The sequence below is a fragment of the Punica granatum genome, chromosome 2 (assembly GCF_007655135.1).
Source record: "Punica granatum isolate Tunisia-2019 chromosome 2, ASM765513v2, whole genome shotgun sequence".
NCBI lineage: Eukaryota > Viridiplantae > Streptophyta > Magnoliopsida > Myrtales > Lythraceae > Punica > Punica granatum.
Window position 1 is genome coordinate 5,999,124 of NC_045128.1, and position 20,997 is coordinate 6,020,120.

Below are 20,997 nucleotides of genomic sequence, written 5' to 3' on the forward strand. Positions count from 1 at the left end.
CCTGATGCAGTAAATGCGAGGCCGGAGCCCGATGCAGGGCCGGAGCCCGATGCGGGGCCGAGGCCCGATGCAGTAAATGCGAGGCCGGAGCCCGATGCAGGGTTGGGGCCCGATGCGGGGCCGAAGCCCGATGCAGTAAATGCGGGGCCGGAGCCCGATGCAGGGCCGGAGCCCGATGCGGGGCCGAGGCCCGATGCAGTAAATGCGAGGCCGGAGCCCGATGCAGGGCTGGAGCCCGATGCGGGGCCGAAGCCCGATGCAATAAATGCAGGGGCGGAGCCCGATGCAGGGGCGGAGCCCGATGCGGGGCCGAAGCCCGATGCAGTAAATGCGGGGTTGATAGAAAAGTGCAAGAAATGTGAAAGCAAAGGTCAATGCTGAGGAATAGCGTGAGGCGCTGCGATGCGGTGACGCTGATTTGCTTGCAGTCTTGCTTTGTGGAGCAGGGATGGGATTTAGTGTTGAAATCCCAAGGAGCTGGATGGATAGAAGACGTTTGTTGTCTCAATTGTGGCCGATCAGTGTTCAGGCTGTCTTCTTGTGTAGAATTTCCTACAATGGGAAAAGAAAACAATGAAGGAGCAAACTATATTCGCGATTTCAGCGTAAGGGCTTAGGGGATTGAACTAGCCTGGTGGGCGTCGTGCGAGCGCGCCGAGGGTGTGTGCATGGATAAGGTGGAGGCATGCTCGCACGACACGGAAGGACCCACTCGGTTGTGCTGGTGGATGTGCTCGGTTGCACGAAGAGACGTGTGCTCAGTTACGCAATGACGTTTGGCTGCGCTGGATTAGTGAGAAGCTAGCTTTGCTTAGGAAGATGGATCGGTCCTCGGGCCATGGCTCGCCTTGCCGTGGAGGGAGGATGAAGGTCGTGGTCGGTCTACCTGTGACAGAGGTCCTCACTCACTTGTATGGTGGGATGTTAGTTGTTATGCGAAATAGTAAATGAACAGAATGCATACGATGCGTGTATTTTCAAAAGCTAATATTGTCATTTACATTGACTTGAAAGGTCTAAAGTGCAATGTAAATCTTGTAAAATAAAGTCCTAAGCGGATCTTCCACCACACTCGGAGTTTGAGCGAGCACAGCCTCGGAAAGCATTGGTTCTAGGTGAGGGCCCTGCGAAGATATCTATCATATAGTGCATGTATGGTCTTCCACGAGCCCTCTTCCTAGACCTCTCTAGGGCTGCGTTCGCTCAAGGGAGCTCCTGACCGCATCTCTGCATCTTGGCACGGGTTTGGGAGAGCTCCCTTTAAGGTGGTTGGCCGGCGAGTTCTTCATCTCTCAACGACCTCTCGGTGATCGAACCTAGTGTTGATGAGGTCGATCATGTTGTCCCGGAATGTACACCATTCGCGTTCTGTGGCGGGTCGGTGAGGTCCTCGTGTGTTGGCGAACTCTGTCGAGGTGCGAGCAAGAGGCCGAGCAAGGCGTCCCTTACCAAGACGACAAGAAAGTCCGCTTAGGACTCGTCAACATGAATGACATCCTAATTTTTGAAAACTGCATGATGCATGTGTGCGAAGAAAGTAAATGCCCACGACTTAGTACAAATTACCAGGTACATCGCTCTTGAAATAGAAAAGACTCAAGTGGCACGCAGGCCGACTCGATGGACTGTTGTCGGAGTCGAGTTGGAGGACGGCATGGAAGCATAGTACGATGCATGGTTTCGGTACTACAGGGACCGTGCTACGTAAGGATGGGGGCTCCCGACTCAAGGGTGTCAATTCCTTGAAATCGAGCGGGGATCTTTGGGGGCCTAATCGACGGTCCAACCGTGCGACGTACCCTTACTCGGAACCCCTATTTAACCTATGCTCCTATTACCGGTCTTGGGACGCGACCCATAGGTACCTAGAAACTAGTATGATATGCAATGCATGTGCGGGAAATAAAAGTGCGTTAAGTAGATAAGCGGGAAATGCGGAAAACGGTAAATAAACAAACAAACAAAGCAAGCGAGAACGAGCCCGAACCCTCTAAGTGTCCCCAGTGGAGTCGCCAACTTGGTGTGCGTACCCGAATTTGATCTCGTCGGGGCACGCATGCGCGCTTTTGGATCGCGCGGCTTGGGAATGTCCACCTTCCCGTGGGGATGCGCGACGGACACGCGTGAGAAGGAGTCGCCACTTACTGTTTACGACCCGTAGGTTGAGGGCCGTTGAGTCGCCCGGGTCTAGGGGTACGGGGTACACCTAAATGCTAAGGCAATGATCTGTGCGGAACTGGAAAATCCGTGTTCGGGGGTTCATGTTACGTGCGGGCCTATATCCCGCACGCCCTTTCGGTACTATGGTTTGCTAGGCTTGCATGTTTTATGATTTACCGCATGAATTAAGCTGCACTCGGCTCGCACGTTTTGACACCGAAGATTCGGTGAATTAAACGATGTCGGTTGAGAAGCCGAGAGAGAAGTAAACCCGTATGTCGGGGAGTTGGTTCACAATCTTGCGTTACAGTTCATCGAACCATGGAGGTTGAATCCCTGCGTGAACCAAAACCGCGAGATCTTGGATTTACTTGTGTCTGGGCAAGCATTAGACCGATTCGATTAATTCGACTCTCAGACCGTTCGCTCACCGACTGGAATTCTTACAGAACAAATGTACAAAATAAAAGTCCTTACAATGCTCTCGAAAACAATAAGAGTGTCGCTGAATTGTGAAAAGACGATTTTGCCCTTTATTTGAAAATTGTTTTCAGAAAAGGGGAAACATCGCAGTGCGGGCCACCTCGGCCTGTAGCCGGTGTCGACCAATTCCCTGGGTCGTCCAGGGTTGTGCAAGGACCCCGAAAAAGCCAAAGAACCGGTCGATCTGCCCGGAAGTGATCTAGAAAGATCTTCTGTATCCTGACCTGAGCTACTTGGAATCAGGTAAACATTCAAGTTGAGACACAGAAACCCTTTTCAGACATCCATGCTACATCGGACCGCGCGTTTCAGGTTTTGAAATTGATAAGTTTGAAACGGGCACCAACGTCATTTGACAACTCATCGACGCGAGTTATCAGTTAATGGCCAATTCGTGTAAACCTTATCAGTGTGAAGTGGGTTTAATCATGTGAGCGTCCCGATTAACCCGTTTGTGGAATTAATGCTTAAGGGTTGTGCCGAATGCATTAATTGTAAAAACGATTCGTGACTCGGCGACCAAGACGGGTCAAGAAAGACCGAGGAAGATTCGGCCAACGATGGCCGAAACACCCTTTGGTCCTAATAGGCCTGAAAGGGTCTCCGAATTGCGAATCCATGCATATTTTGGTTTGGAAAGACATTTCATGTGAAATTCTCGATGTAATTGAACTTGCAAATTACACGAAATCCGAGAACGGATTTAAAACGGGAAGAGGAAGCCTCATGGAACCCGAATAACTCCATGAGACTCTCGGCCTATTCTCCTTGGATAAAGCCGAGAGGTCTCATGGCTTGTATTTGGTTTCACGAGTTTTCCCCGTCTTGTTTTGAATCGTTTCTCGCATGCTCAAACATCAAACATGTTAAATAACACGATTAAACGAAAGTCGGTATTATCATGATTTAAATAACACATTCAAACATGCAAACATGCACAAACATATTATTAAAGGAATCGATAAAACAATACCGACTTCATGGATGTGAGAAAAACGATAAAACTCAAGAAACAATTTAAATCGGGGCAAAGGAATCCGGTCTTGACCCAAAAAGGTCAAGAAAGCTCTAGGTTACCTCATGGAGAGGTTAACCCGAATGATCTCGGCATTTCCGGGTCGGGATAGTTTCCTCGACTTCGATTTAAATATTTCCCGACATGCTAGCAAGTTAAACGATGATAAACATGCATGGTGTAATAAGGAAATTGCGTAATATTAAAGTTCGGAATTAAAATCATGCTTAAAACCCCTCAAAACTCCACAAACACAACAATAATGTAAAAGTCCTAGCTCCTCTAAGTCGGGAATGGTCATACCTAGTCCCGAGATGCGGGATGGTACCTTCAAGAGTCGGGTTGGACCGTTGATGGGTCGGGTTTGGGCTGTTTTCCGTTGAACAGACCCGAATGGCACCAAACAGACCCGAATGGAAGGGTGGACAGACCCGACTGGCACAAGTCGGGTCGGACGTCGCCACGGAGGTTCCCGATGGAATTTTGAGGCAAGGTCAGCGGCCTTGGATAGCCAAGGGACTCCTCTAGGTGACCGTGGTGGTCGTTTGTTCCCAGAGTTGTCGGGTCGACCCGTACAGTCCTGCAAAAATCACCCAAAACAGAGCACGTCTGGAAACTGGCCCGACTGGGCAGTTTTCGGGTCGGAATTCATAACGATGGATTCCGATGGAAGTTTTGAGCAAGGCCAACGTCTCCTGACTCCTAACTGACCCTTGAAGGTGGTAGAAGTGGTAGTTCATCGAAAAGGGTCACGCATCGACCCGATCTGCAAGAAAACCGAACAGACAGTCAGAAACGCCGGCCCGACTGAGCAGTTTTCGGGTCGGAATTCATAACGGTGGATTCCGATGGAATTTTTGAGCAAGGTCGGTGGCTCCCGACTCCTAACGAACCCCCGGAGGTGTTTGATGGGTTTTGAAAGTTCAGACCGACTCGAGAAGGTGAGAAAACAGGGTTGGAAGTTTTGACCCGGCTGGGCCAAAACTGTGCTCGGTTCTGTACTGAGCTGATTCTCTAACTTAGAGGCTTCAAACTTGAAATCTAAGCTCGGAAATGGATAGAGGGGGTCGAAAACATGTAGGATATGAAGTTTGGTGAAGTTTGGATTTAAGTCGGGATGGATTCCGACTTAAGTCTTGAGTGTTTTGCTTGGTTTTTGGGTGGTTCTTGCTTGTTGCGATTTTGCTGAAGTTCTTGGGAGGTTGAGAGCATTTGTTTGAGTGAGAAATGCTAGAGAGGGAGTGCAAGAGGAGTTGTGTTTAAGTTAATGATGCAATGGGCTTATAAAGGAAGACTAAATGACAAGATTAAGTGGAGTTAAGTGCAATTAAGTGGTGCTTAGGGGATCCGAATTTTTGGAGGGAAGATTAGGGTGGGGAAGTTGTCATGTTGAGTGTAGGGGAAGTTAGGGGAAAGTGGATGGGATGTGATGGATGGGAGAAGGGAAGTGATGGGTGTAAGAAGATATTTTGAAAATGTGTGGTGGAGGCTCATTTGGCTTGTCTTTAGAGGAGAGCCAGGGCTCGCGGCTCGGCTCGGCTCGGCTCGGCTTGGCTAGCTCAAGGGTCCCACTTGATTAGGAAGAAAGCCGGAAAATGCTTAAGACCGGATTGAGCTTGCATCCGACCTCCGATGTCCAATTAATTTGAAGATTTGGAATGCTTGAACTACGAGGATTTGAATGAGCCCAATATCGCCATGCGTCGTGTGGACGAACGTTCGGGCGACTCGATGCCTCGAGAGTCGGTTTTGCCTCGTTTGGACATTCGGAGTGGAGTTTAGTGCCCCTTGACCCCCGATTGACCTTTGTGCATCCTTGCATTTGTTTTGGCGATCCTATTGCCCCGTGAGTGATTGTTGGCTCGTTGTCCTCTGTCGGGGACCATTGGCCCGGGAAGACCTAGGGACTTTGACCGGGGTTTTCTCAGTGTGCCCTGAATGTCTTGAGGTGCTCGGGGATCGTTGTGAGGTGTCCGGAAATCGTTGCGATCTCTGTTTTCCCTGGAAATTCCCCTAAGGCTCGCCGGTAGACATTCATGACCACTGAAACGTCCCTCGGGAAACCGAGTCGAGTTCCGGAAGGTCATCTGAAGCTTGCTCCTCAACCTTGGTGGTCCCTGGGTGCCTGTAGACCTGTTTTGGGGGGGCCGTCTGCTTGTCAGTGGAGCGGGCCCCGGGAGCTTTGTCAGAAAAGGCGTCCGTGAGAGATCAGGGTGTCCCGGCTCATGTGGCTTGCCCCGGAAATGCGTCCGGACGTGTCGTTGGTCACTTTGGCACTGAGAGGGATTTTTGGAGTCCCATATTGGGCACCTTTCGGTGCTTCGGTGACTCGATGATGAATAGTGCCACAGTGCCAGCCCCGTCGTTTCGGGGATTCCTTGTTCGTTCGTTCTTCTGACCGCTCTCTTCCGTCTATCTCAGTGGATTAGCTTTTCTCCCATCGTTTATGACTCCGTGCCCGCATATTGGCCCCTGAATACCGGGCGATGAATAGTGTCCCGGGCTTCAGTCGGGAATTCTCGTGTGGGAAGCCGGTGGGCCAAAATGGGGTGCTAACACTTGGGACTGCAAATTAATTTCTTTTGCTGTTTGATAAGCTTTTCTTTTCTTTTCCTTTTTTTTGGGTGATATATGAGGTATTCTCCATATTTTAACTAAGACGATATTTGCTCAAATGTCACTAATCAAGACCACGAGATGCATGCTGTCAGTGAATTTCTAAAAAGATATAATGCATGTATAACGAGTTGTCTTCTACTCTCACTTAATTTATTGGCTACTCTTAATCTATAAAGATACAATGCATCTATCTTTATATTTATATCTATATGGATGCCCTCCTTTCCAAAGGAAGGTGCTCTTAGAGGAAAGGTCATCTAAAGAAAAAATTTCTCTAAGGAATACATTCTAGAAGACAATCGCTTGATTTGGTAAAACTACAGCAATTGAGCTAGCATTCCATTGCAAGTTGATCATGATATCTGATGACGTACGTACTATATGGATATCTGGTGATATTATTGGCTCAAAAGCATCGCGCCTCCCGGAGAGAAGAATGCCATCCGAATGCTGTTAAATTTGACATGCGACAAGCTAAGTTTGACATGTCTCGACCGCACATCTCGCTCCCCATGTGATACAAACGTACTAAAGTAGTGTCCTTCCGCAAGGCCATGATAATACATGCTTGTTTTTGCTTGGTTCTTGTATATATAAATATTATTATATGTGTTGAGATTTATTTGCCTAAAGCATTGTGCGATGTAAACGTAGTCAAGTGAACCCAAATGGGCTAGCTAGTGCGACAACATTTCTATGTTGGGTAGAACATTCATGAGATGTTACTTGATGTAACCCCCCGATGAAATTTTGATTGAAAATTTTAGGGAGAGACAAAATTACATCTAACCTGACCGATTGTTGATACGTTAAGAGTATACATTGAAACTGATGGAGAAAACGAGAAAACCATATGATGGTTCTAGAATACAATTTAAGACTGTTGGACTGAAACCGAAGAGTCATTTCGTGCTTAGTTTTCTAAGTCGTTTTTGCACTAAATAGGTTCAAATAAGATGTCATTGGAAAGCTCTAGAAGTCTAGTTTCCAATGAATCAAACTGTTCGTAATTTGGAACTGTCTAGGAAAAGTTATTGTCATTTTCGTGAGTCGTGTCCAGAAAAATCCGAGAAGATAGAATTAGAGTTAATGGGGTGTTTTGAGAAGCTACAAAGTCCTTGTGTCCTTGTTCTATAAATAGGATGATCGTGTAAGGATATGGCCAGTTATCTTTGAAGCAATCGATTTATATTCTAGAGTAACTCATTCTTTGAGTTGTTCTTCTCTGACTTCGAATAACTTAGGTGGATTCCTAAGGTTCTTCGGGTCGTTCACTCGTTGTTTTGGGGGCTTGGTCCTCTCTTCTCTCCTTACCGCCATCAGATTGGTATCAGAGCCACGGTTCTTTCCATGGCGAACCGTCGACGTAGAGTACCTGACGTCAACGTGGCTCCCACGGAGCGTGACCTTCGTGATGTCGAGATGGATGAGCTGAGGAGGCAAGTGCAACAACTCCAACAGCAACTTGAGCATCTCCAAGCTAGAAACCGTGATGAGACACGTCATGGTTTGGATGTTGGCGAGGTTGGGGAGGTTAACCCTTTCCATGACGAAGATTCTGATTCGTCCACCGAAAGAGCTTCTCCTAGACTTGGCCGGAGGAATCGTTTTGAGGATTATGGCGTCAAAGTCGACATTCCCGACTTTGAAGGTCAAATGCACCCAGAAGATTTCATTGATTGGTTGGCTACCGTTGAACGAGTCTTCGACTTCAAGAACATTTCCGAAGAAAAGAAGGTGAAGTTAGTTGCCATCAAATTGAAAAAACATGTTTCAGTTTGGTGGGAGAACTTGAAGAGGCGTCGAGAACGTGAAGGAAAACGGAGGATTGTGACGTGGGAAAAGATGAAACGGGAGCTCAAGAAGAAGTTTCTTCCCGCAAGCTACAAGCAAGATATTTTCTCTCGGCTCTACAACTTCAAGCAAGAGGAGTTGACCGTAGAGAAATACACCGCGGAGTTTGAGCATCTCATGATGAAGTGCGATATCGTGGAGCCCGAGGAACAAACCATTGCTCGGTACCTTGGCGGTCTTCGATCCGAGATTTTTAACGTGGTCCAATTGCAACCTTATTGGACTTTCGAGGATGTTTGCAAGCTGGCCGTTCGTGTGGAGAAGCAATCTAAGGAGAAGAGTACTCATAAGACCTTGGGAAGAGACGGGGTCTCTAACCGGGGGAGTGCTACGACTCCGAAGTCATCATCGACTGGTAAGGCTTCTTCTTCCAAGGCTACACCCGCACAAGGTGGCACTTCTCGCAACACTTCAAGCGCGATATCAAAACAATGCTTTAAGTGTCGAGGATTTGGTCACATCGCTTCCGAGTGCCCGAATCGAAAGATTATTTCCTTAGTGGAGGAAGCTAATGATGAGCCGGTGTACGACACTTACGACGACGAGGAGAATGAGGTTGAGCAAGAAGAGGTCACTTATGGTGATCAAGGGAAGGCTCTCGTCGTTCAACGCATCTTGAAGTCCGCACATGTTGAGGATGATAAGTGGTTGCGGCATAACATCTTCCACACCCGATGCACTTCCCATGGCAAAGTGTGCACGGTCATTATCGATAGTGGGAGTTGTGAGAATGTCATTTCCACTACCATGGTGGAAAAGTTGCACCTCAAGGTGGAGCCTCATCCGGACCCGTACAAGCTCTCTTTGCTCAAGAAAGGTAACGACGTTCATGTCAATAAACGTTGCTTGGTGCAATTCTCTATTGGCACGCATTATAAGGATGAGATTATGTGCGATGTGGTTCCCATGGATGCGTGTCATTTACTTCTTGGACGGCCGAGATTATATGATCGAAGGGTGATTTATGATGGCTTTAAGAACACCTACTCCTTTGTCAACGAAGGTGTCAATATTATTCTAGCACCTTGTAGAATGGAGGACAAGTCGAAGGCCGTCACGGAAGAAGGGAGCTCTTATCTCTCCAAATCCTAATTTCTCCAAGTCATGGATAGTTCTTCGAAGGCTTATGCACTCGTGCTCTTGGAGGAGAATGAAGAACGAGGGGATATTCCACCCGTAGTGAAGTCTTTGCTCGAAGAATTTCGGGATGTGGTGCCCGATGAGATTCCGTCGGGACTTCCTCCCATGCGGGATATCCAACATCATATTGATTTAGTGCCCGGGGTTGCTATCCCAAGTAAGGCGGCGTATCGAATGAGTCCAAAGGAATATGAGGAGCTTCAACGCCAAGTCGACGAACTTTTGCATAAGGGGTTGATTCGGGAAAGTTTGAGCCTTTGTGCGGTTCCCGCTCTTCTCGTGCCAAAGAAGGATGGATCTTGGAGGATGTGCATTGATAGTCGGGCTGTGAATAAGATCACCATCCAGTATCGCTTTCCAATACCGCGACTTGATGATTTGCTTGATCAACTTCATGAAGCTTCGGTCTTTTCCAAAATCGACCTTAGGAGCGGATATCATCAAATTCGAATGTGTCCCGGAGACAAGTGGAAGACGGCATTCAAGACTAGAGATGGTTTCTACGAGTGGTTAGTTATGCCATTTGGCCTCTCTAATGCCCCGAGTACTTTCATGCGCCTCATGAACCATGTGTTGAAAGCTTTCATTGGCAAGTTCTTGGTTGTTTACTTTGACGATATTTTGATCTATAGTACCAGCGTGGAGGAGCACTTGGAGCATCTTCAAGAGCTCTTTAACGTGCTTCGAGAGCAACGATTATATGCCAACCTCAAGAAGTGTCACTTCCTCACAAATAGTGTCAATTTCTTGGGTTATATTGTCTCTCAAGAAGGCATTCGCATGGATCCAAGTAAAGTGGAGGCGATCGTAAATTGGCCGACTCCAAGATCTCTCCAAGAGGTCCGGAGTTTCCATGGGCTAGCTTCTTTCTATCGGAGGTTCGTTGTGGGGTTTAGCACTCTTGTCGCTCCTATCACGGAGTGCTTGAAAGGAGGTGTATTCAAGTGGGATGAGGCGGCTCAAAAGAGTTTCGAGCTAATAAAGAAGAAGATGACGAAGGCACCACTTCTTGCCTTGCCTGACTTTGAGAAAGTCTTCGAGGTATGTTGCGATGCTTCTAATGTGGGAATTGGAGCCGTTCTTTCTCAAGAAGGCAAACCACTTGCTTTCTTTAGTGAGAAGTTGAATGGACCGAGGAGGAATTATTCGACGTACGACAAGGAATTTTATGCCATTGTTCGAGCTTTGGCCAATTGGAGGCATTATCTTATTTCAAAGGAATTTGTGCTCTTCTCGGACCATGAGGCGTTGAAGTACATTAATGGCCAGCATAAGCTCAACAATCGCCATGCCAAGTGGGTGGAGTTCCTACAAGCCTACACCTTCGTGATCAAGCATAAGAGCGGCACTCAAAACCAAGTCGATGATGCTTTGAGTCGGAGGTGTGGATTGCTTTCATCTATGCAAGTAAAAGTGTTGGGGTTCGAGATCATCAAGGAGCTTTATGAGGAGGATGTTGATTTCTCCAAGACATGGCGTGAATGTTCCAAAGGCCCTTGGAAGGACTTTCTCGTACATGATGATTATCTTTTCAAGCCCAATAAGTTGTGCATTCTTCAATATTCTTTGAGGGAGGTCATCATCAAAGAAGCTCACGAGGGAGGACTTGGAGGTCGCTTTGGGCGAGATAAAACGCTTGCTCTTATTGATGCGCAATTCTATTGGCCGAATATGATCCGAGACGTATCGAGATATGTGGAGCGCTGCAAAACATGTCACATTGCTAAGGCTCATTCTCAAAATACGGGCCTTTACACTCCACTTCCGGTCCCCAGTGCACCTTGGGAAGATGTGAGTATCGATTTCGTGGTGGGATTACCAAGGACACAAAGGAACAAAGACTCGGTCATGGTGGTGGTGGATCGATTCTCTAAGATGGCGCACTTCGTTTCGTGCCTTAAGACCTTGGATGCGTCTCATGTTGCAAATCTTTACTTCAGAGAGATTGTCAAGCTTCATGGCATTCCGAGGACCATCACTTCCGATCGTGATACGAAGTTTATGAGTCACCTTTGGCGTACGCTTTGTAGAAAGCTTGGAACTACTCTTCAATTTAGTTCCTCCCATCATCCTCAAACCGATGGCCAAACGGAGGTGGTTAATCGAAGTTTGGGAAGCTTGCTAAGGTCCTTGGTGAAAGGAAATATTCGTCAATGGGACATGGTGCTGCCTCAAGCGGAGTTTGCTTATAACCGATCTCAAAGCAAGTCTACCGGTAAGAGCCCATTCGAGGTTGTTTATGGATCTAATCCTATTGGTCCGTTGGATTTGGTCCCTTTTCCAATTAATCACTCTTTTAGTAGTGATGCTGAAGAAAGAGTGAAGCAAATTCGGAGTATGCATGAAGAGGTTCGCAAGAAGATCATCCGGCAAAATGAGAAGTACAAGGAGCAAGCCGACAAGTTCAGGAAGCCGGCAACTTTCAAGGAAGGAGACTTGGTATGGATTCATCTTCGCAAAGAGCGGTTTCCCAAGGTCGCTTTGGTAAGCTCAAGCCTAGAGCTGATGGACCTTTTCGCATTTTGAAGAGAGTGGGTGAAAACGCATATAAGGTTGAGCTACCGGGAGACTATGGAGTTTCTGCGACTTTCAATGTCTCTGACCTATTGCCCTATGCTGGAGAAGACGAAGGTCCTACTTGAGGACAAGTCTCTTCCAACCGGGGGAGAATGATGGAGAAAACGAGAAGACCATATGATGGTTCTAGAATACAATTAAAGACTGTTGGACTGAAACCGAAGAGTCATTTCGTGCTTAGTTTTCTGAGTCGTTTCTACACTAAATAGGTTCAAATAAGATGTCATTGGAAAGCCCTAGAAGTCTAGTTTCCAATGAATCAAACTGTTCGTAATTTGGAATTGTCTAGGAAAAGTTATTGTCATTTTCGTGAGTCGTGTCCAGAAAAATCCAAGAAGATAGAATTAGAGTTAATGGGGTGTTTTGGGAAGCTAAAAAGTCCTTGTGTCCTTGTTCTATAAATAGGATGATCGTGTAAAGATATGGGCAAGTCATCTTTGAAGCAATCAATTTATATTCTAGAGTAACTCATTCTTTGAGTTATTCTTCTCTGACTTCGAATAACTTAGGTGGATTCCTAAGGTTTTTCGGGTTGTTCACTCGTTGTTTTGGGGGCTTGGTCCTCTCTTCTCTCCTTACCGCTATCAGAAACACATCGAAGAATTGCGCTCCAAGAGGAAAGAACACCAAGCAAAGATACAGCTAGCTACTTGGGATAAGAAAAGCTGACAAAGATATATACAGAAAGAGATCGAGCATATCCTTCAACTTTCGGAGGTTAGAATTTGATATCATAAGAATCGTCCAGGGGGCGGCAAATTGCCCTAGGCGTATGCCCCATCCTATAAAAATCTAGGGTAGCTATAGCTATTTGGACTTGATAAAATTTGCATATATGCCTCCATTCAGTCAATTCACATCCTCCTAGAATCAAGCAAAAGATATGCATATATAAATAAATAACCAATATGAAATGAAAAAAAAAGAAAAAGAAAATGGAAGATATTGGCGTACATGCCCCTACATTTGGTGAGATAAATGAATTATAAGAGCATATACCCCAAAAAGAAAAGAAAAAAAAAGAATTATAAGAATGTCAGTATGAGGCAGCCATTGAAGAGAAGAGTTGCAAAGAGAATCAGCTACGTCTTCCTCTCCCCGTGACCTTACAATTTAAATGACAATGCTTTATCCATGACCAACTTGCATGAACCAGAAGATCTTTCTCGGATCGATAAAGAATGAGTCCGCCTATCCCACTTCTGAACAACTAATAACCGGTTGCACCATTTGCTTGCGTATTAATTTTAAATCCCGTATTCATGGATCATGATGCACATGCACAATGACTCGTCTCAAAATCTTATATGGGGTGCAGCAATATAAAAACCGTAATTCTAAGTATTCATTAATACCTAGAATTTTTGGAAGGCCGATTGATATCCATAATGCATGTAAGGTTGCTATTATATATTTTTATGTAAAACCCTTTATCTTCTGGAAAATTTTTATTTTTCACGCCACGATGACCCAAGGCACCATGATTGTGGAGGAAAAAAAAGAACTATTGAATGTGCTTTAGGTTACGATGAACTATAAGATCATTATGGACAAATTGTTATATTTTATACTGATAGTACTTCATATAAAATGAGGACATATGTACCATAAAAATTTCCCTACAATTCCGTTGTTGCCTAATAATTGTCAACGTATAGCAAATTAAACAGTTACTTTTAAAAAAAATATTACTTTTTGGAAAAAAAAATCAGTTTATTAAAGTGGAAGAAAATGCGGCCCCTCCAAATGAATGTCAAATTGCGGAAATGTCAAAGTCGATAGGTTCTCACCAAAGGCTACTGGGGCAAGCCCGATGATGGTTACTCATTGGATTGGAAATAACTTGCCTCCATATTTTCTTAGTGCTGTTACTTCTTCGTGCTGAAAGAAAAAGAAGGACGACATGCGACTTTCCTGGAGGATTTGAAGGACTACATCGACAAATTCATCAGCGCGCCCATGGAAGAGCACAAAGCTTGCTTCAAGAAGACGATGCACAAGGCACAACTGTCTCAGAATAGTTCCGTTTCCGAGGACCTCGTCTGTCTATAGGCTTTATCATAAATGTTCTTACAAGTGACCATTAATTTCTTGCTTATTGGTGACTACTGCGAATTAAGCTATGTTCGTAAGCTCCGAGTTGTTTGCTATTTCTTCTAACTAGCTAGATTTTCACCCGCGCTACAAGCAGAATGACGTATATACCTTTTCATTTAATCATATTTTAAACATTAACTAATGCATTGGATTTTTTCTAATAGAAATACAATCCATTAGTAATAAATGAAAGTCTGAAAATGTAGAAAGATATTTTATAAAGTATTATAAAAGCATTTTTCGTGATAGTTAATGAAAAATAAAGAAGGAAAAAGATAGAAATAAATGGCGAGAAAGAGAGACAGAAATAGGGGTGTGCACGGATATCGGGTATACCCGGAGCCGGTCAGAACCTACCAGTTAAGGTAGGGTTCGGGTAGCTCGTATTGAAAATATGATAGGATTCGGGTATTAAAATAAGGAACCGGTAAAAATCGGTATTGCATTTCGGGTATTGTATATAGGGTACCTGGAACCGGAATCGGTACTTGGTCCCGGATTCACTAATTAAAAAAAAAAGCCTACTGAACTGAAAGTTTGAAACCAAACCTAACCAAAATAGTACCCATCATATCATTCTCTTATCTCTGTCTGAGCTCTTCAAACCTAATCTGAGCTCGATTTTCCCCCTTTCTCCTTCTTCTTCTCGATTTTTAGTTTGAGCTATCCAAAACTAGCCGCTGCCCACTATCTTCTTCATTCCAGATGTATTGTGGATTAATCTAAATCTATGTCGATATTCTGTTTTGCATAATTACTGATTATATATGAGACATTTTCGATTTTATTTAGCGAGAAAAATTTACAGGTTCCAATAGGGTACTCGGAACTTGTGGTATAATACAGGTTCCGAGTAGGTTCCGGTTCTAAAATCTTGAAACATGTCTCGTACAGGATAGAGTCCAGGTATCGTGAAAAAATGGGGGTATTCGGACCCGTACACCCCTAGACAGAAGAGAAAAGGAGATGAGAGAAAATAGTGGTAAAGTGGTGAAAATAGTGCCAAAAATATTAACTACCAATTATACATGGCTATTGTTGGGAATCATAATCTCATATGAAAAAGATGAGAGAGAACAATCATTAATTTATATGAGACGTGGTACCATCACTTATCAGTTTGAACTTTTAAGTGGAAATAGACCTGAGCTCGTATAAGCCCAATGAAAATACAATATGATATCAGAGTCTATGTTACGAGTATGCGCGCCCATGCTCGTTTGTGTATGCACCTATACCACGCCAAGCCCATTATACCCTAGAGCAGTCGAAAAAAGAGCGCCTCGTGGCTAGTACCCCCTCACCCGAGTATGGAAATGAGCTTGACTCGAAGGCAATTGTAGATGGTGGGTATTTAAAGGCAGGTGACGACGTGTAGGTAGAAATAAACCACATGTTGCACGTGAGGGGGTGTTGGGAGTTATAATCCCACATGAAAAAGATAAAAGAACAACCATTGATTTATATGAGATTTTTGTACTACCATTTATCAGCTTGAACTTTTAAGTGGAAATGAACTCGAATCCCTATAAGCCCAATTGGAATACAATAGCTACGATACATACTTACCATATGATACAAAGAATATCCTATAGCGACATGAGGGATCAAGTTCATCTTTGGTGCTGGGTAGTCATGATAGCGAGAAGCAACAGTTTACGCGAAAATATAGGGTAAATTGCACTGGTGGTCCAAAATGTTTTACAAATGTTTCATTATGGTCCAAAAAATTTTTTTCGCTACATGATGTACATAATGTTTCAAAGTTGTTTCATGATGGTACAAACCGTCAACTCGAGCTTGACGCCGTCAAGCCGACGTTGACGTGGCTACTACGTGTCACCTCCTTGCTAACGTGGCCGAAAAATTTAAAATAATTCTAAAAATATTAAAATTTTAAAACTTTTAAAAATAATTTTAAATTTTAAAAACTTTTAAAATAATTTTAAACTTTAAATTTAAAATTAAAATTTAAAATAATTTTTATTATTTTAAATTTAAAATAATTTTAATATTAAATTAAAAATAATTTTAATATTAAATATTAAATTTTTATAAATTATTTAAAATTATTTTTAAAAATTTTTTTTAAAATTTTTTTTTTTTTTTAAAATTTTTAAAATCCTTTTCTCTTCCTCTTCCCTTTTCCTTTCTTTTCCCTTCTTTTTCCCCCTCCTTTTCCCTTTTTCCCTTTTTTTCCTTTTTTTCCCCTTTTTCCCCCTAATTTTCCCCCTTTTCCAAATTTTTCCCTCTTTTTTTTATTTTTTTCTCCCTTTTTACTCTTTTTTGTATTTTTTTTAAAAAATTTTAAAAATTAATTTTTTTAAAAAATTTTCAAAATTTTAAAATTTTAATTTTTTTTTTTTTTTCCAATATTTTTACTCTTTTTTTGTATTTTTTTAATTATTTTTTGTATTTTTTTGGACTTTTTAAAATTTTATTTTCTCTTAAATGACATGGCGCACTACGATTGGTTCCACGTAACAAAAGTGACACATAGGACGCGCCACGTCAGCAAAATGTTAACGGCGTTAGTGCCAATTGACGGTTTGTACCATCATGAAATAATTTTAAAACATTTTGTACTATCATGTAGTGAAAAAAATATTTTGGACCATAATTAAATATTTGTAAAATATTTTGAACCATCAGTACAATTTACCCCGAAAATATATGACAAAATATACAACATAATAAGTATCATAATTCCTGTACAAAGTTACATGAAATGTATGATATGACTTTAATTATAGGGCCCAAAGTATACATCAAATATACGACATAATAAGTATCAAAATTCTTGTACAAATACGTCGTATGTAAGTACAGTAACTGGACTGCAGAATAGGTAGGGAATGTGGCTGGAAGAAGGAGCAACGTCAATGACTGATATGTATGCCACGATCTTTGGTCTAGCTCCATTTCTTTTTCCCCTCTCTCCGGTCACATATAATTGTACTGTAATCGATCTCATTGCATGTCAAAGAGTGCAAGTGCACTTGAGATTATGCTTCCTCATTTGATAAGTCTCCACACTGTGTGTGTTATTTTTATTGTACTAATTAAAATAGACGAACCAGTATAGCCAATGACCAATACTGTGATTCGTATGCTAGGATGACACTTCGAATCCGGATCAATTCCAGAACGAATCATCATGTGTACAATATTATAGACACAAACATAAAGCAGAATTCAGTGACTAGAGAATGAATGTAAATGCTGGAAAATTGGGTGAGAAATGGATTGAAGATATCAATTTAAATTAAAAGGTCAAAAGTGCCCGTGCATGCAGGCGATATATACGGATACACACATATATACAGGACACTTTGACTTTTTCTTTTCTTTTCTTCTTTTAAACATATCTAATTTATAGTACAGTGGTCAATATATATGTCATCCACAAATTTCTCGAAGGTCGGCGTGATCTTATACAGAAGATAATGGCTTGATTTCTCTTTCCGTACGGAAGGAATTTATTCTTCAGAATTTTACTGGGATTTTGTTCTTCAAATCTTTGATTCCTGGATCAGCATCCTTTACATCCCAGTCAGATGAATATCTGTTGAACAGGGGATTCCTCATCGATTAATAAATCACTCGCACGATAATTTCTTGGTCTAATTAATTGAGGAAAAGTGACAACCGATAGAAAATTTCGACAACGACCTGCTTGTGACTGAGAGAAGAAATTTAAGACTGTTAACAACCATGCATATCACACTTGACCTTAAATGGGATATTGAATGAACATTTGGTACATCGATAATTCCCACATGAAAATACTAAGCAACATATATTTCACTGCTGGGAAGAGAACATATAGAACTTCCCGCCGAACTGAAATATATGAGGAACTAGAAGGACCAGGACGCTTCTTAAGGAGGCAATGGACTTATAGGGAAATTATAACATAAAAATATATATGATATGCTTGGTAGGATCTTCTACACTGGACCTTCATTATCTCTTCAGGCAAAAGATTATACTCTCACTGGAGCTTCATGTTTTTCATCCTGCAGTTTGGATAATAAGATCATATGAGATGAATTAATTGACACCGTAAATAAAAGGATTATTAAAAGTGATCTCTCGTTATATAATTATAGTAACTGACGAGAATGGCATTATCGGCAATAGCTGTAGCTCGTGCCAAGCTGGATAAAACTGTTACTATGAATACTTCTCGTGGAGAAATGGGTTGGGACTGAAGAGGGACTTAGGATGATATGAAAATAAATAAACATTTGATAGAAATGGAATAACAACGAGTATAAGGAAGTTCATATTTAGAAGGATATGCTTTTATATATATATATATATATATATATATATAACGTATTAATTAATTAAATTAAAGTAAAATTCAGTCAAAATCACTTCGGGGGTGTCTATTAAAGCCACGTGAAAAGTACAGCTGAAACATGATGGCCCATGCAATTTTTATGTTGATTTTGTTGTGTAGGTGAACAACATCCAATCAGCTTAAAACAAAAACATATATAAATGAAACAAAATAACATCCAATGGTACGACAGAAAAAGAGGGGAAAAATAATAATATCCAATCAATGTTAATCCACTGCCTTGTTGACACATTTTGGAAAAACTCTCCGGTCTCTTGAGCAAAATCAATTAAATAAAGCATAAAGGACATAATTATATGTTCCACTTTTTCAACAATATTATACATGTAATAATTATATATATGTATATAATATGCAAATACCGAAAGTCATTCTAAGAAGGCAGCAGTCGAGATAAAATTAATTTTCATGTCATAGCATTATTTAGTAAGTGCGGTAAGAGTGTTTCAATTTGCCGTTGGAAGCTACCTTTCATCACTAGTTGGCTTCGGTGGTCCTATAATTCGGGAAGGGAATGTGGCCGGACTCAATTGTTTGGACATCCTGCACGAGCACCTGATAGTGCCTCTGCACTTCCTCAGCGGTCTTTCCTCCTACCGCCTTTGCGATATTGTGCCAGCGGTCGGGAGTGTCCTTGTCGTACACAGCCAACGCCTTCTCAAAGGCCTTGTTCTGCTTAGGGGTCCAGGATGAGGAGGCAGATCCCCTCGACATCGAGCTGGAGGCCATTTCTCAGATAGCTAAGGTTGTATACAACGGAAAGGACACAATTTGACTGGTGAAATGTGAAGAGATGAGGAGCGAAAGGAGAGGATAGGAAGAGAGGGACAATGAGTCAAATAATAGACTTGTTGGTCAACTGATGGTATGAGCAAGAGAGGGTGGCCATGCGTGCCTTTTTATAAGCAGGAGAAGCGCCACCCCCCCCCCCCCCCCCCCCCCCCCCCGGCGCTGATGCCAGAAAATTTTCGTAAAATGCTCGTATCATTGGATGTACTATAGTGTACGCAGATGGGAAGAGCCGCATCTAAGAATTCAATTAAACATACAATATATTTCTTTTAGCGTAAATCAAATATATCTAGATAATAAATATTCTGATAGAAATACAACTGTCTTGATAGTAAACACTGTGTTCTTAGAGCATGCAATAATCCACATAAATACATAAATAAAAGTGGGCCTTAGCAAGTTGGCACATATGTCCTGGAAAAAGATGAATGAATGAGCGAATATGTATTGATTTGTCCCCTCAGGAACCACACGATACATAGAGCAGGACAAGGAGAGCTAGTATGGAAGGGAAGAGCCACCATGCAGGAGAATCAGTATCTCCAAGAACTTTTTAATAAAGTGTAACTTGAAATCTTCACCTTCCTCCAAAAAAAAAAAATAGTGCGCAACAATAATTTTTAATTTGTTAATGTTAGAACTGATCTTGATTACTACGAGGGATGATGTTGTATGAATAGATAGATACGTGAGAGATAAGGTTGTATTGATTTTTGTGCAAGCGAATATAAACTCTTCTATAAGGTCAGGTCGCACATGTGGTTTATTTTTATATGCAGAGTCTTTCCATTACAATGGTTATAGAGAACTCAACCAGTCGAATGACCTCATTTCAAAATTGCGCTGAAATGATCGATTGAAGTTGAGTTATAATAACATGTATATCAATATCACAAAATTGTTAAAAACAGAAGAAGTAATATATCAAGACACCATATAAATAAGAGATGCCATCTTCAAAGTCTAGCTAGCAGTCATTACTACTCAAAGAAAGAAAAGATTCTCCGAAAGAATTCTTTGGCTTGCGGTACAAAGAAAGAAAAGATTCTCGGAAAGAATCCTTTGGCTTGCGGTACCGACCCTAAAGCAAAATAGGGAAGAGGTTCCTTTGCAAATTTGTGGGAAGGATATTGTTAAGGAAAAATTCAAATCCATTAGAAAGAGAAGAGATCATCTCATCTTGCATGCTGGTCAGGATCATATGTCAGCCTACGCGTTAGAACAAAGCCAAGACCATTTTCAGTAAATCTCATAGCTTATATACGGGTCCCTCTCTTGTGTTTGGCATTAGGTATCAGCAATAAATGAATATATATTTGGCATTGGGTAACTGATATTTTACAAACTTTGGATGCAAGCACTCATGAAGATAAGCATGGCTACGTAAGAAAATTGGAAAAAAAAAAACATGGGAAGAAATTGGGAAGGACAAGTGGATAAAAGTCAAGGTTGATTTTTAAAATTTTCCAGTGCAAGATGTAACCCAAAAAAAAAAAACAAAAAAGAAGTTCCAATGCAAGAGGATATATTCGAAAATTTTTATCACTTTTTTTATGCTTTCAAATCTTTAAAAAAATCATGAGTCTATTAAAAAAAATAGCTATTTTAATCAATCAAAAGCACAGATAATCAAACAAACGAAATGACCTTATCAAATAAGAACAAATCTGCCTGGATCGGATCTGTTCATAGGACCTTCTAGCCAATCAACCTCGATTTTGAACCAGTGTTGGACCTCTCAACACGTACTGCCGAAGATTAGTGCTCGACTCTCACACTGCGATCATTTCCACTCCCCACACCAAAAATCTTGGCTTTCTCGGGCTGCTATCGTCGACGTATTATCAAAGTAGCTTGGAGAACATGTTGTGTTCAGCTTATTGCTTCCTTT

At 42.2% G+C, this 20,997-nt stretch overlaps 1 protein-coding gene across 1 annotated transcript; it reads right to left on the minus strand.

Moving 5' to 3' along the window:
- Window positions 1-18,782: 18,782 nt before the first annotated feature.
- Window positions 18,783-19,215, minus strand: LOC116194985 (protein RADIALIS-like 1). The gene has a single exon (XM_031523928.1). It carries the CDS (start codon window positions 19,041-19,043, stop codon window positions 18,792-18,794), a length of 252 nt encoding a protein of 83 aa, XP_031379788.1. The 5' UTR covers window positions 19,044-19,215; the 3' UTR covers window positions 18,783-18,791.
- Between the last annotated feature and the right edge of the window lie 1,782 nt (window positions 19,216-20,997).